Genomic DNA, 17,099 nt, shown 5'->3' on the forward strand with positions numbered 1-17,099 from the left:
ACTCGGAAAGGAAACCAAACGCACAATTAGCCACACATTAACACAAAATATTATTCACAACAATAAAGCTGCTTTCAACAGGTCAAAAGTTCACTTAAAAATAATTAAATATTTATAAAAATGTCATTAATATTGACGTAATTGCCTGTAACTAAGCGAATGACGTCATTCTGAACGCCACCTTGCGGCGGTTTCCGCTAGCGCCACATGCAGAACACGGCACTGAAGATGGCGGAGGGGGAATTAAACGTTGACAGTCTCATTTCTCGGCTTCTTGAAGGTAAGTACTGTGGATAACGTTACATTTTGTATAGCCACAGTGAGTATCGATGCATTCGTTAATCCGTTATTTTGTCGTAGTTCGTGTATTTTGTCGGTTAATGGAGAATGTGCGCGCTAAAAGCTGAGCTGCGGTTGCCCTGTTTACAAACACGGCAGGGGCCGCGGGCTTTGGGCAGCAGCCTTTATATCAGCGCTGGGAGTTTCCCTCAGATCACATTAAACCTTGCTTTTATCTAGTGGGAATGAAACGTGATAGTTTATATAGCAGTTATAAAAGAAAGAACTAAAGCTAATGAAAGCTAGTGAAAGAGAAACAGGGCTTGACGACGCTGCGGTGTCCGTTCGACGTCGTTGACTTATGTTAAACGTAACCTATGTTACTCTGCTTCAAAATTGTACACTATTGTCAAATTTTACACTAATGCCACATCATAACATTACGTATTATCTTCATAACGAAAAGTATTGCCTTCATCACAATGTTATATTATACACCACATACAATTATTTTATTTTCCTCTTAAAGTTTACAGTGAATACATCTTCATAACGTCATACTTTATTTTCTTATTAAAGTTGACTTGTATTGTCGTGTATCTGACGTGTATACTCTCGTCATAAAAATTTAAATAAAACACATTTTTCGTTATTTTCTTCATAAATGTGTTTGTTAGCTGTGCATTTATTCTGTATTCTAAACATTAAGTTTTCTCATAACGTATAGTTTTAAACTTATTGTCATCATTATAAATAATATAATCCCATAACCTATAATCAAAACTATAAATAATTACACTATATTAAGTTAATGACACATTATTTTAATAATTTTATACTTTACAGTCTGTGCACCTCAGTTTGGATTCATTTTTATAACGCACAATTTGCATTGTTGCACAGCAGCTTTACTTAAAAATAAATTTTAGGACAAATAGTCAAAAGAGGCATAAGAAAAAACTGGATCAAAATAAGGAACAAAGAAGCGATAGAAAACAGGACAATTTTGAGAAAAAAAAGCCTCATTTAGTATAAGTAGATCGATGAATATGCTAATTAGTCCCCGCCTCTACTCTATCATACCAGCACAGACCATAGATATACACTTTGGGGCAGTTTCACGGACAGGGCTTATCCTAGTCCCAGACTGAAATGCATGTTTGAGGTGCCTTAATTTAAAAACACCTTGCACTGACATATCTTAAAGGAATAGTCTACTCATTTTCAATATTAAACTATGTTATTACCTTAACTAAGAATTGTTGATACATCCCTCTGTCATCTGTGTCCGTGCACATAAGCGCTGGAGTGCGCTGCGACACTTCGATAGCATTTAGCTTAGCCCCATTCATTCAATGGTATCAAACAGAGATAAAGTTAGAAGTGACCAAACACAACGTTTTTCCTATTTAAGACGAGTAGTTATACGAGCAAGTTTGGTGGTACAAAATAAAACGTAGCGCTTTTCCAAGCGGATTCAAAAGAGGAACTACACTGTATGGCGCAATAGCACTCTTGGGAGCACTCCGACTCGCCTGAAAAGTCCGCTCCCCTTCTCCCTCTCATAATGGGATAGGGAGGGTGTTACTGCGCCGAGTCAAAGTACTCCCAAAAGTGCTATTACGCCATACAATATAGTTCCTCTTTTAAATCCGCTTAGAAAAGCGCTACGCTTTAGTTTTTTTTACCACCAAACTTGCTCGTATAACTACTTGTCTTAAATAGGAAAAACGTTGATGTGTTTGGTCACTTCTAACTTTATCTCTGTTTGATTCCATTGAATGAATGGGGCTAAGCTAAATGCTATCGAAGCTCCAGCGCGTCGTGCACGCACACAGATGACAGAGGGATGTATCAACAATTCTTAGTTAAGGTAATAACATAGTTTAATATTGAAAATGAGTAGACTATTCCTTTAACATATCAGTGCCATTGTTTTGTCATTGTCTGCCATTGCAAGATGCACATCATTATAATATTACTAAGACCTTAATCTAAACTTTCCTGTTTGGAAAACTGACCCTTAATAGACAAAAGTATTGGGATGCCCCTTCTAATAAAGATGTTTGGGGCAGCACAGTGGCCGAGTCTATGTGGCATACATTTCCATGGCTCGGACTTCCTTGATCCAATCGTTCAACTGTGTTGACGTGATTGTTTACATGTTTGTGACGCAGAAAACGGAGGCAATTTCAAACTGTGGTTTTGTCTTTGTACATCAATACTCAGCAATGGTGTTGAATGGTGGATTTGAACATGGTTTGTGCTTAAGCATATTTTTTAGACATGTAAAAACAAAAGTAAAAACTTAATTTTTACCACAGGAGGATACATTGCATATATTCTTCGTGTTCATTGCGTTGTTGATGCTAAAAGTTTCTTGTAGAGGTAGATTAATCTGCACCGATAGTTCATTGGTGGAGCAATCAGCTGTCGGCAAAAATTTATGCCGATAGTTTTTCTGAGTTGCATCCAATGCTTTATTGTATTATAAAAAAATATTTTTAGATGCTGCATTAGCAGAGAAACCACAGCAGGAACCGAAGTTTGTCGTCATAGCTGACAGGATGTTGACAGGACGCTTATATTAGTAGTACCTCAAAATGTTAAAAATACACGCAGATGGGTGATGCTCATGAAATCCAGATTTAGAAGGTGTCCGGCATCAGAATTTTTAAAAAGCCGTTGAAGCCAATTTTTTGCACATATAAGATTAAGGTCTGAACTTACCATAACCATTATTTTAAGAGGATTTATTTCCTATAGAATTATTTACATTTTTTAGATTATCATTATCATGATATTACATTTAAATATATGCATTTACAAACTCATGTTTTAGTAATGAGAATTAAAAAGTTATCTAGGAACTATGACAAACACAATTTCAACTTTTATCTGGAGAGAAAAAATAAGAACTTGCATACCTGGCAGCCATCTTGAGTGTCACATTATGTCCCTTCCCACAATTTTTTTAATGTTAGTTCCTTGAGGGCTAAACAATGATTGAAAATTGTTGCGGAAGATGAGAAAAATTGGTCTTGGACACATTTATATTCCTTATTATTGCCTCTACATTTTACCAATGAACACCATATGTTTCTTTACTGTAAATGTTTATAGTATAACATGCACTGAAGAATAAATTTTTCCATGTCAAAGAATCCAGTCATGGACACGTTGCGGTAATGATAATAACTTAAATGTGGAAAAAACAAAAAAAATTGGTTTGTATGATGTCATTTAAATCATGTGCAAAATAGTACATGAAGAGATGTTTGTAACTGTATGCTTCTTACTTTGCATTTACTTTTTTTATCAAAATGTTTCATGACACCTCATAAGTCTAATTTCGCGAGAATCACGCAGATAAATTCAACCCAAAGGTTTATTGTCATGATTATTACCATCCATTTGCATTAGTTTATATACAGCTGGTTACTTTTATCCATGATTTAGCCGGCTAAGCTGCATATTTTAAGTTAAGAAAGCAAACAATATGCGGCCGTCAGCTACATTAACATATAAAACAAATAAAAATGAATCGGTTTTCGGCAAGTATGGACCAACCTAGGTATCGGTATCTGTAAAATCCAAAAAACTTTTGTTTATTGCTCAGCTAAGGTTATAAGGGTAAACTGAATACTGAAATCTTTCTGACCTTAACTTTGTAACATTACATTGCACTTATAAATCATAATATTCATTTCATATTGAATTATACATAACTTGACTTGTGTTATGAACCACTTGGTCTTGCAATAGTACAGAAAAAATGGTACAAAAGCTGTGAGTGGGATATCAGTACCCTTTTAAAAGGCCATAATGTACAATTTAAGTACAAATATTTATACATTTGGTACAAGTATGTACCTTTGAGGTACTAATGTGTACCCTTTAGGTACAAAGGTGTGCTTTGTGAAAGGGTACCGCCCCAGTGAACCATTTTCTAAAAATATACTGTAAACTGGAGTGTAAGCCGTGGCATTTACATTTCACCCTTTATAAATGCTGGAGTTGTTTACTTGTTTTTATGTCGATTATCCAAGATTTGTGAGCAGTGGAAGGACAATTATTTCTATTTTAGGATTTTTGGGTCTACTTTGGGTTATTTGTGTGTGTGTCAGTGTTTCTGCATCATTCTTTGCTGTTTAGTTAGTTACCTTTGATAAAAGCAACAGCATGGCTCATTTCACCACCCTGATCAGGATGGCATCGTGCCCATCCATCTGGCTCGACACAACTCCCGTTGACCCCTAACTTAGCAGTGCCATCTGTGATTTTGTATGACCCTAAAGTACAGCTTCTTGGTTCTTCTCACACCTTTAATTTCCTGTCAAACACGTTTCTGCCTGTTTTTCTCAAGCTCTATTTGTGTCGGCGTTGTTTATCTCTGATCTGTGAAGATCAGACAGCATGCTGCTTTACTGACAGTGGTCGGAGGGGAATGTTAAATGGCTTCCCATCAGGATAATCTTGGATTGCTCAATGTGACCCTGTCTGTGTACACACAGATAAATATATTTTCAGATTTACTGCTCTGTGAAAATATAACCTTGATATTTTTATATTGACTAAGGTCATGTCAAAGATTGAAATCAATTAATAAAATGAAAAGTTTTTGAGACTTTAACCTGGATTTCAGAGACAAGGACAAGGTCACATATTCTTCTTTGGGAAATTAATGAATAAATTCCATTCGTAATTTTGTTTGTAAGTGTTGTTATATGACAAGACCTTAACTTGGTAGACACAATGCGTCAGGGCATAGTTTTGTAGTTTATTCCTGCTTTAAACAAGTTGCTTTGCTCCAGCTTGTAATCCACCTCAGGCTTGTCAAACAGGCATATACGCACATGATAAGATTTTTCTTATGTTTAGTCATGCTGAAATAACGCAGACATTTCATCAGCTCATAGACACACTCATGCACTTACACTTTAATCTGTACCCATGGCAGCAATGTTTTACCATGCCTCATAAATTGCTTTGCACTTTACACAAACAGTTGTTGGAGTTACAACATTGCTGCCGAGTATTTTCAACATTTATAAAGTGTGTGGGATATTGTGAGGGTGGATGGCCTGAAGGCTAAAATACTTAGTGCTATTATATAACTGTAAATCATGGCTGTACAAACTGCATTTTTATTTCTTTTTCTGCACAGTCGCATGAAAGTCTGTGCGTCCATGATGACATAATAAAAGTTTCATTATCATCAAGTGTTTTTTTTCTAGTTGTTCACTTCGCTTTCCGAGTCGTTGATACACCATTTGTTGTAATTATATCCAAGAAGCACACGAATGGCACTTTTCCCGTTGTCACCTCAGCTCAACAGTGTTTAGCGTGTAGGGCCTCAGCCAGTCAATAATGATGATCAATGAATCGATATGTTGCGGGCGTTCAGAGTGTAACGACCGTCATTTACAGATTACATTTAAATTTCTTGCCAGAATTTAAGATTACATTTTAAACTGTTTATTAAAAACGGCTTCTGGTCTCCTTCCCTAGCTGCGTTAGCATTGTTGCTATGCTAATCTTGCAGGCTTCCCTAAAAAGGGTCTTTGTTTTCAGTATCCTACCCGTATTTGCATTTTCTGTATCGGACCCTATCAGATCCACTGCGGATGTCATTTCATTGCGTTAGCAGCCAGCCTCATCTCGCATGAAGTTAAAAAGCCCAGGTGTGTGTTTGGCATCGAGCATAATTGTGATCATGGTTAGTTTAACTTCTGCGCGCTTGTTTCATTTTTTTTACCGGCTGATAGTACAAAATCAATAGGAGTCAACACTTTTACCACAAAGTATCAAAAGTTACATCCAGTCATAAATAACATGTCGGCTTATCAGCCTGTCATCCCTAAATAGAAATATGCAATGCAATTTATATAAAAGGCGAGGGGAGTATTTTTTTATCATTTACCAGTCAAATTAGTAACTGAGACAAGATGATTTCTCTTAATAACAAATAGAGCTGGGTGATATGACTAAAAAAATAAGTCAGTATTGATAGTTATCGTGATAAATGACACATCTTTATTCCTGTCAAAGTTTAAGGCAGATTTTTGCTCCTGAAAGAAAGTTGTAAAAACCAGACAGCTAATTATGGTTTGCATTGCATACGATCTGCATATGTAATGCGTCACGTCGACACAGAAGGATAAATGAACACTGACGCATAGCCTACAGTGTACAGGCTACGCAAAAGTATAAATCCGGCTTTAAATTACACGTCACATCATGTTGATTTCAAAAGTCACCAGCAGTGTGAATTAACCAAAATCATATGATTTCTGGAAACTTTTTCAGTGTATTTTCTGTAATCTCTGTGTGAAGCTGAAGTGAATTATGGCTACAGGTTCTCACCTAGATGAAGTTCTCAGACAAACATGAGCTGTGAATCTGTCGTCAACCACACTGCTCTGCTAAATCTCTGCTTAACAGTTAAACTCTCTCGACTGTGCTTGCCAAGCCAAGATCATTCCTGCAGAATTCCAGACAATCTCAAAATTCCCACTCGCAAGCATCGGTTCTCTACGTGCTGACATTGCTGTGCAACCAGATTATGACATTAAGTCCTAACTTATGACATAATGTTTATTATTTACGGTGTGTCAATCATTGAAATGTTTTGAGAGTATCACTCAAAGAATATGCACAATCAGAGATTAGCGTTTTATTGATTTTTGTGAGTCATTGTTAAATGTTGACTGAATAATAGTTTAAATATCATTGTGAGTTATGGGGCATACACACCAAATGCGAATTCAACGATTTGCGTGACTAGATTACACACCATGTAAAAACGTGAATAGACTCGCGGGGCCATGCAAAATATGCAAATTGGGATGTGCAATTGCCACGAAAAAAACGTGATATTAGCCTTAAACGCGTCTTTGCACAAGTTGAAAATGTTCAACTCAAGTAAAGAATCTGCATGACACGAAGTTAAATCCCACGAGCAAGGAACGTGATGCTTCACGTTTGGTGCTTCGTGTCTAGGACAACTCGGAGGTATCATACACCGGAGGTGCCCATTAAATAGCGTGAGCTTAGTCAGATCGCATCTACTTTAAAATGCAAAATACGTTAGCAGCCAATGTTAATCGCTAACGATTTGGGACAAATATGATGTTATTTAATGTTAAACTATGTGAGTGGCACTCTGTGGCGCAAAAGGGATTTGAGCACCGTCCAGAGTCACAACGGACAGATGCTGCCAGGTGCCGCCGGTGTGTGTACATTCATAGAAAATAATGTGTTCTGTTTTTAGATAACACAACGCAGCACTTCTCGTCCGGTGTGCGACCCCCTTTACACAACCATACTTTTGCTAAACAACAAAGTCTGTTTGCAGCTCATTTTTACCAAGAATTGCCCGCTTAGATAGATGGGATGAAATGTGCCATTTCTTTTTTTCTGTGCTTCTCTGTATTTACTGTGAAGTTGCTTTTGATACAACAATGCAAAATTCTGTGCATTGCATTTTGTCACAGTGCGTATGCGTCAAACATCTGTGTAAATAAACTATGCTTTGCAAAGCTGTGCAATCGACCATGCTTGTATGTTCACAGGTACACATAAAAACAGACTATACTTAAGCAGGGAAAAAGGTTAAGGGTTTGAACCCAGGGAACACCCAAACTGATAAAATGTATACGTTGTAATCCACTATAAGTCACTTTGGATAAAAGTGTCCACCAAATGCATAAATTGAAATGCAAAAATATAACATTTACAATTCTTAACTTTGGTCAATCCAATGCTAGTTATTTATAAAAGCATGCCTTTATTAACCTGTAAAAACTCCTGAAAGTTTTCTTTTATTAAGCCTTTCAGATTAGAGTTTGTTGTGTTAACCAATTAGTGAATTTATTGATTTGAAATCCAATTTTTATGTTTGGGGATTTGTTTCATACCATTCATTGAGGTTGTAAAACTTGGCAATTAGCAACAATTAGCAAATGATAACATTATTGTAATTTCTGTTTTTGTAGTGCGAGGATGTCGTCCAGGGAAGATCGTTCAGATGACTGAGGCAGAAGTTCGAGGACTCTGCATTAAATCTCGGGAGATCTTCCTCAGTCAACCCATCCTGCTGGAGTTGGAGGCACCGCTTAAAATCTGTGGTAGGTTGGTTTACCCTCCTCTCTTGAGTGGAAAGGATATCTAGCGTTTTAATTACATTCCATCTCCTCAACTCCCATAAATGTCAAGGTTTTGGCAAGTCTTTGTGTGTGTGTAAGTAGAACAGGTTATAAATATCAATGTAATGAGGATAGGTTTGAGGTCATTTTCCTTCTTTCTGTCACGCACACCTGAGACCCTTACGAGTGTGTGTGGGTGTTTGCATCATTAACCTAAATTTTGGTTGACGTGAACTCACGAGTCAAGGTCCACGAGTCAAGGAGCTGAGAACGGTGTCCTTCAGTTTTTCTTTCTTTTTTATAAAGTCACTTAAGTTTTGTCTCTTTCTGTTTATAGGTGATATCCATGGGCAGTACACAGATCTGTTGAGGTTGTTTGAGTACGGCGGTTTTCCTCCGGAGGCAAACTATCTCTTTCTGGGTGATTATGTTGACCGAGGGAAGCAGTCTCTGGAGACCATCTGCCTCCTGCTGGCCTACAAGATCAAATACCCCGAGAATTTCTTCTTGCTGAGGGGGAACCACGAATGCGCCTCCATCAACCGTATCTACGGCTTCTACGATGAGTGTATGCATCAGAGCTTTTTCAAACAATCTCCTGGCACACATTTATATAAAAAGTATCATATTATTGATTTTCTCACCCACTTACATTTCAAGTCCCTAAACAAACTTTCAGGTCATGCACCATACTTCATAATCATGCAAGTATATGTCTGTTTCATTGCAGGCAAACGCAGGTTCAACATTAAACTCTGGAAGACGTTCACAGACTGCTTCAACTGCCTCCCGATTGCTGCCATCATAGATGAGAAGATCTTCTGTTGCCATGGAGGTGAGAACAAGAATAAATGATGGGTAGTTTTACAAAACAATTTTTTGGCTAGATGAAATAGGGCAGCGGTCTAAAGACATTAACACATATCTCTCTGTCCATTTTTCAAGGTCTTTCTCCTGATCTTCAGTCAATGGAACAGATACGCCGGATTATGCGACCAACCGATGTCCCGGACACAGGTGTGTTTGGCAGTGCAAACATGTGACATTGTCTGTATAATCCAGGATAGTCTCATAATCATCAGTGGTTCTTAAACTTTTTCAGCATGCGGGCCCCTTTGTGTACGGTGCATTCGTTCACGGCCCCCCCAAAGAAAATTTATGACATAAAACTGTTCTAAAACTTCATATTTTAATTAAACAAAACATTAAATTATACAAAGTAGTGCTGCCTTATTTTTTTTAAATAAATTAATGTATTTTATAAAAATGTCATAAAACTGGGGCCCCCCTGGCACCATCTCGCGGCCCCGGACCCCAGTTTGAGAACCACTGTCATAATCGAATTATTAGATTAGGAGCATGACACTTTGAATTCAATCTTTAACATGACCTTACTCGGTCAAAGAAATCAAGGTTATATTTTCACAGGATTTGCTTTACATTATGTAGGATGATTTTATGTAGAAAACAGTAAATCACAAAAACTGGTGTTAACTCTTTCCCCGCCAGCCTTTAAAAAAAAAGTTGCCAGCCAGCGCTAACATTTTGTATAATTTTTACAAAAGTTGAATGCCTTCCAGAAAATGTTTTTTCTTTAAATATATAAACATACAATATATCAAATAAAATGAAAATGGCATCTGTCCTTTTACCTGACCTGAAATGCTAGTTATTTCGCTACAATGAGACTAACATTATGAACGTATTGAGTTAGCGAACGTACATCGACACCTACAATGTTTACAATATTTCATTCATATCACGACATTGTGAGTTATTTACTAAGTCATATAGTCAGACTATCTTTAACCATTTGTAAGTTAGATGAACTTCATCCATAAGCTTCCGAAAAGGAGCTGGCAACGACCACTAGTTATATCCACATTGCTGTGCGCGCTGTCGATATCTTCTAGAACAGACTTGATGGCAGAATCTTCACATCTCAATTCTCCAGCGGCCGCCGTCTTTGTTGTAAACGGATTTAACACAAGCGCTCTTTGGTGACATGGTTGATTACGTTACTGTTGATCATCTGTCCATCATTGTATAAAGCTCTGCCTGACAATTTGATTGGTTTGACCAGCTTTCGGTCACACATCGTAGCGCCACAACGGAGCGACTCCAGACCGAACTTCCTGACCTGAAATGTTGTGGGCTAAGTTCGGCAGGTACGCAGGCTAAGATAATTGCACTTTTGAAGAGATCAGATTCAAAGTGATCCTCAAAAGATACACAGAGTTCTTACTATTTTTAACTAAAGGGTTGCTTCCGGGTTTGATAAGTTGGGTAAAGGTGGAGAAGATAATAGCGGAAACATGAATTGCCAGAAAAACTCGTCATTGGCGGGGAAAGAGTTAAGATGCATTTTGGTCGATCGGAAGTGGACGTGGCTAAAGACAGGTGTAAATGGGATGTAAAATGTTTTGAGCTTGCTCACTTTCGACATTCAGAGGTAGTCGAAAACACATTAGACCGGATTGCTTTCGTGGTTTTGACGCACACAGCCACAAAACACTGCCTTCACTGCAAAAAATTACTTTTTTTTTTCGTCTTGTTTTCCGTACTAAAATTCTTAAATCAAGATGTATTTTCTTTATAAGCAAGAAAATAAGTAAATTTTTTTAACAAAAATATACAATGTAAGTGAATTTGTGCTTAAAAAAAGCAAACAATCTGCCCATTGGGTGAGAAAAATACTTTTTTCTATACACTTAATCCAAAAAAATTCAAGAAATTTGGCAGATTTTTTTGCTTGTTTTTAAACACAAATTCACTTACATTTTGTATTTTATTTGTCAAAACATTTTAACTTTTTTCTTACGTCATTTTTCTCATTAAGAAAATACATCTTGACATAAGAATTTTTTGATATTTTTTACTGAAACTATTGTAAATACTAAGTAAGAAAGTCGTTTTTTGCAATGTATTGGTCTAATGCAGTGGTTCTCAAACTGGGGTCCAGGGCCCCCAGGGGGGCCGCGAGATGGTGCCAGAGGGCCCCAGTTTTATGACATTTTATAAAATACATTAATTTATCATGAATTCTGTGAAATTAAACCTAAAAAAATAAGGCAGCACTACTTTGTATAATTTAATGTTTTGTTAAATTAAAATGTTAAGTTTTAGAACTGTTTTTTTGTCATAAATTTTCTTTGGGGGGGGCCGCGAAGGAATGCACCATACACAAAGGGGGCCGCACGCTGAAAAAGTTTGAGAACCACTGGTCTAATGTGTTATGTATAGAGCAAAATGTTTTAACATATGACATGACTTCTAGCACAAACACACAGTGTACAGTCCTATCATTGATAAAACTGAAGCGCTGTGCAGGCGAGTAATGCTGCATTCAAACCAGCCGCGGTAGAGGCTTCAAGCGCAAGTGATTTCAATGTTAAGTCAATGTGAAGACGCGTTGACTCGCGTCTGGAGGTCTCACGGCGAATGGCCCAAATTGAGCGTTACTGGGGCAAACACGCGAGTTGAAAAAGATTAACTTTGGCGGAAAACTCACCGCGTTAATCAGATGCTTGCTCTAGTAGTGAGGTGATTACAGAAAGTGAGTAGCAGAAGCCCCTCCCATGATGCGAATTTCCACGTGAATGTCTTGATGGCTAGAATTTTACATGCGGCTTTCGCGCGTGAATGAATCGAATTTTGAAGTTGCAAACTAGACGTGGTCGACACAATTTTAACGCCTCAAACGCAGCTGGTGTGAACCCACCGTAAAAGTTGCGTGAGCTTATTATGTACAAAACTCTGTGCTGCATGTTTGCTAACAAAACATCAAATTAAACCCGTCATTTCTCCCGCTCGCATTTAAACGAAAGCAGATGGACTCGCCCACAGACCGCCCCCTCAGTAATCAGGACCGAAACCGGTTGAAAGTGGACTAAAGAGACGGATTAAAATACCAGGTGTAAACGTGAATGTGTCTCTCTCATCCACTTGTGATCCAATCGACAATAAAAAGCTTAAAGGAGAAAAGATGAAAGATACAACAGATGCATATTCTGTCTTTTGCTCTGCAGGTCTCCTCTGTGATTTGCTGTGGTCTGATCCAGATAAAGACGTTCAGGGGTGGGGGGAGAACGATCGTGGAGTGTCTTTCACTTTCGGTGCCGACGTAGTCAGCAAATTTCTCAACCGGCACGATCTTGACCTCATCTGCAGGGCGCACCAGGTACTTCAATCAGTCAGAATCCATTACCTAGTCTTTTTAAGTAGTTATGAGTGACCTCCAGCATGTTGTGGGTGTGGCTATGCCTAGTTTATGTTGTATTAAGTGCGGTTTGTCTTGTAGGTGGTTGAAGATGGATACGAGTTCTTTGCGAAGCGCCAGTTGGTCACTCTGTTCTCAGCACCAAACTACTGCGGGGAGTTTGACAATGCTGGCGGGATGATGAGCGTGGACGAGTCTCTCATGTGCTCTTTTCAGGTGGGTCATCGAACACAAACACACACGCACATTTACCAGGGTTCACACGGGTCCTTGAAAGTTTCTAAATCTGGTGGAAAAAATTCAAGGCCCTGGGAAGTTTTTGAAAATATGCATACATAGATACAGGTCACTGAAAGAGCTTGAATCTATTTTATGCAAGAAGTTTTCTGGAAAAAAATCCATATTATTCCCTGTGTAGTGTAGGATAAAATCATACAATTTCTAGACTTTTTAAGCACACGTGCTAAACTGTTCGCTTTAAATGCTTATATCTTCTGCGAATGTTGATTCATACCAAAATGCTTTTTTGCATAGTTGTGTTTGACACATGAAAACGTCTCAGGTTACATATGTAACTGTTGTTCCCTGAGAAGGGAACCAGACGCTGCATCTCCCTTGCCATACTTCCTTGGTCCATGTAACGCCGTCTTTGGCAATATTTCAGATAGCGATATACTTCCTGGCTCCAGCATCACCATGTCTTTGTCGTTAAGCTTCACCATTGGTTGATTTTGATATACTCATTCAGACGCACTTACCCAAAGTGTCACCGCAGTGACGCAGCGCGTGTTCCCTCAAAAGGGAACTGTAACAATGTATTTTAAAAGGTATAAACTCGATGTAACCTTGCTCTCACTTGAAATGTGTCCACACATTTAGTCCTTGAATTTGAGGGTAATGGACCTGGAAAGTCCTTGAAAGGTCGTTGAATTTGAAGTTAACTAAGGTGTGGGAACCCTGAAATACACACAATTTAATCTACACATTCTTTTCTTCTACAGATCCTGAAACCGTCAGAAAAGAAGGCAAAGTATCAGTATGGTGGGGTTAACTCAGGGCGACCTGTAACCCCGCCACGTACCGCCCAAGCTCCCAAGAAGAGGTGAACAGCTTGCCACACCCTCCAAGCACCCTCTTTCTTACCCCAGCCAAAAAAAAACAAAACATGCAGGCTGGGGCAGCTTTACCCTTAACTCCCCTCTGGTATCTCTCAACCTACCCTGCCAACCTTTTCTCTCTTAAAATTTCATAACGTTTGTGTACAGAGATTTTGCCGTGACATGTTGATGATTTCTCGTTTAATTCGCTTTGCTTGTTTGTTTATTGGTATTTTAATAATAATAATAATAATAATGCTTTGGGAAGCATCTCTTATTGAGCTGTTCTACATGAACAAATCACACAAAAATATCTTAGTAGTGTCGCATTTTATTAAACTTTACTTCGAAACTGTTTTATTATTTAAGTAAGGAGTGAAAATGTTAAGTATTGTAAGTTGCATATTTCGCTACAGTTTTAACACGGAGGATTTCACACACTGACACAGTTTAGGCCTTCATTTTAGGCTTATCTCTTAATTCTGGGTGTTGTATCACACAGTTCAACACATGCTTTACATGATGACTAGGTCAAAGCAGAAAAAGCTGAAACAGGGACTTTAACACATTTATTTGAACAGCTGCATTTACAAACAGCATTGCATGTTCTGTTTTTTCAATAACATTAGGATTTACATCAAAACTACAAAAAAATAATAAATAGTCGAACCTTAACTATCTGTTTAACGTGATGTTTTTATGTCTTATGATAGTAACAATTCAAGAGAAAAGTGTCATGGCATACCACTTCTTTGCATGACCCACACGTTCACATCAGTAATAACCTGTCTGAATTTCACAATCCACCAGTTTTCCTATTGGACATCGAGAAACTGACACGAGTGTAGCAGGTAGCGCCTCCCACTTGTTTTAGTGTCTTCATCTACATTTAGGTGGTGATAAATCTATCGGACGTTCAATTAGCACATTCGGCAAAAAAGGGTTAAAATGCCTTTTTTGGCAAGGGAAGCGTTTCCTCACATTAATATACATTTTTAATAAATTCATTCTTTAATGTTTTTATTTCTGCGTGTTGTTGGTTACTTCTTGACTTTTTAATTTATTTTCAAATTTTGGGAAAGCTATCGAAGTGTTATATAGCAGTTCATGAGTTTTGCATAAGTGGGCTTCAAACTTAATAAATGGAAGAAACATTCTGTGCCTGCTGTGTGTTTGTGTTCTGTAGTAAACATATGAATACTAAGTAAAGTGTTGGAGATTGAACAGGGATTTGTTCAAACACGTTGTTTAGCTAGCAGACATGTAACACTGAAGTGCTGGAAAATGAGGATGAATGCAATCTGAGGTCTGTTGTCATGGCTACTCCAGCTTTGCATTTCAATGTGGCTGAAACCAAATACTGAGGCGAAGTATAAATCACTAATCATTACATTTTGAGGTTTACTCTGAAATTTCATAACAAGCATTCATTTTTTTATCTGAATATCTAACACCACTATGGTGTTTTGTCATGACAAAGATTTTTAGCTTGTCACATGTCTGGAAGGATTGCAAAGTGACCACTCCAGGCTTGTGTTTCTCCCAAGGACACACTTACCAGGTTTTTTGGATGTTACTGAATCAAAATTCCTATTGACCAATCAGACTAGAGATTTAGGATTGTATTTTTTATCAAGCTTTAAAGGGATAGTTCACCCAAAAATATTGTATCATGTTGTTTTGGACCTGTATGAGTTTGTTTTTTCTGATGAACACAGAAGAGGATATTCTGGTGGATGATGGTTGGTACATAGCTGGTAGTAACCATTAACTTCCATAGGATAAACAAATACTATAGAAGTATTGTGATAAATGATGGTAAGCACACAGTTCACGGCATCCATTGAATTTCATAGAATTAGTTTATCCTACTATGGAAGTCAATGGTTACCACCAGCTGTGTACTTGTCATCATTAATCAAAATAGCTTATTTTGTGTTTATCAGAAAAAAGAAACTCATACAGGTCTACAACAACATGAGGGTAAATGATGACACAATTTTCAGTTTTGGGTGAGCTATCCCTTTAATTTATGATTTCTGGTGTGGTGTTAGGGATACACTTAAAAAATAAAGGTGCTTAAACGGTTCTTCACAGCGATGCCATAGAAGAACCATTTCTTTTATACTTTTTTATAATCTAAAGAACCTTTTCTTTACTTCAAATAACTTTAAGTTTAGTTTGATGTTAAAGGTTCTTAGTTCTTTTATGGCATTATGTTGCGCCTTTATATTTTAAAAATGTAGATTTAGGACTTTTTAGACAACAATTTCTTTAGAAAAAAGTGATTCCGGAAGCAACAATAACGCTGATAAAACCTAGTTCATGTAGCTCACTTGTTAATGCATTGTGTTAGCAACATAATTCCCCTGGATCAGGCATAATAAAAAATGTGTGCATATGAATGGGTCACTTGGGATAAAACCCATACGGCAAAAAATATATATATAAAAAAAATGTTTTAATATATTTCAAACTATACAAAAAAATGACCAAAAATATATGTGCTGAAATATATTATGCAATATGTTTACAAAAATGCATTTTTCACAAATCTTCACAATTTTTTGTATATTTTGAAATATATTTTATAAATAAATATATTTTAAAACATTTATATTCAAATTGGAAAAAGTTCAAATTAAATATTTCAACTACTAAAATATACTTGTAGTTTTATACATGCATATACACTTTATACTTATTACATTTTATACAAACCTATATTTTGGCCAGAAACAATTTATTTTTGCTATATGTGTTGTAAAATTAGAAATGTGTTTGTTGCCGCTAAAATACCCCCATACGGCAAAACAAGTAGATTTCAAAATATACAAAAATGGCCCAAAAATATATTTGCTAAAAATATATTATGGAATATTTTAACAAAAATATTTTTCATTGATATAATTTTTGGGCATTTTTTTATATTTTGAAAAATATTTTAAAAATAATTACATTTAAAGCATTTTTGCTGTATGAGATTCAAAAATATATTTATATGAGCATTACTTTCTACAAAATGTATTAAGCATATATATATAAAAAAAAATTGGCTAGAGAAATTTATTTTTTGCCATATGGGACATTCTGAAATATATGCTGATATATATAGGTTAAAACTAAATATATTTTCAAATTCAAAAATGTATTTAATGCAACTTCATACAAAATGTATTTAGCATATATTTACAAATATTTTTGGCCAGAGAATTTTTTTTTGCCTGGGAAGTACCTGGCAAATTTAAACCAAATTATGCTAACCACATGACTTTGAAATGAAATTTTTCGAAACGGGTAAAAGTCTCAGTAAAGGCTCCAGTGAAGTAATTTCATCAGCTATGTAATTTCAATTTT

The 17,099-nt window shown here is 36.8% G+C and overlaps 1 protein-coding gene across 1 annotated transcript; it reads left to right on the forward strand.

Moving 5' to 3' along the window:
- Positions 1-129: 129 nt before the first annotated feature.
- ppp1cb (protein phosphatase 1, catalytic subunit, beta isozyme) lies at positions 130-14,899 on the forward strand. The gene is made up of 8 exons (XM_055171563.2): positions 130-280; positions 8,277-8,408; positions 8,764-8,994; positions 9,157-9,261; positions 9,372-9,443; positions 12,455-12,606; positions 12,727-12,861; positions 13,647-14,899. The coding sequence occupies exons 1-8, from the start codon at positions 208-210 to the stop codon at positions 13,749-13,751; spliced, it is 1,005 nt and encodes a 334-aa protein (XP_055027538.1). The 5' UTR covers positions 130-207; the 3' UTR covers positions 13,752-14,899.
- Positions 14,900-17,099: the final 2,200 nt, after the last annotated feature.

Source organism: Misgurnus anguillicaudatus, chromosome 7 (assembly GCF_027580225.2).
Source record: "Misgurnus anguillicaudatus chromosome 7, ASM2758022v2, whole genome shotgun sequence".
In the NCBI taxonomy this organism is placed as follows: Eukaryota; Metazoa; Chordata; class Actinopteri; order Cypriniformes; family Cobitidae; genus Misgurnus; species Misgurnus anguillicaudatus.

Coding starts and splice junctions, on each gene's coding strand:
- ppp1cb (XM_055171563.2), top strand. CDS start 208: ATGCAGAACACGGCACTGAAGATGGCGGAGGGGGAATTAAACGTTGAC. Junction 8,409..8,763: donor GGCACCGCTTAAAATCTGTG/GTAGGTTGGTTT, acceptor TTCTGTTTATAG/GTGATATCCATGGGCAGTAC. Junction 12,862..13,646: donor CTCTCATGTGCTCTTTTCAG/GTGGGTCATCGA, acceptor TTTCTTCTACAG/ATCCTGAAACCGTCAGAAAA.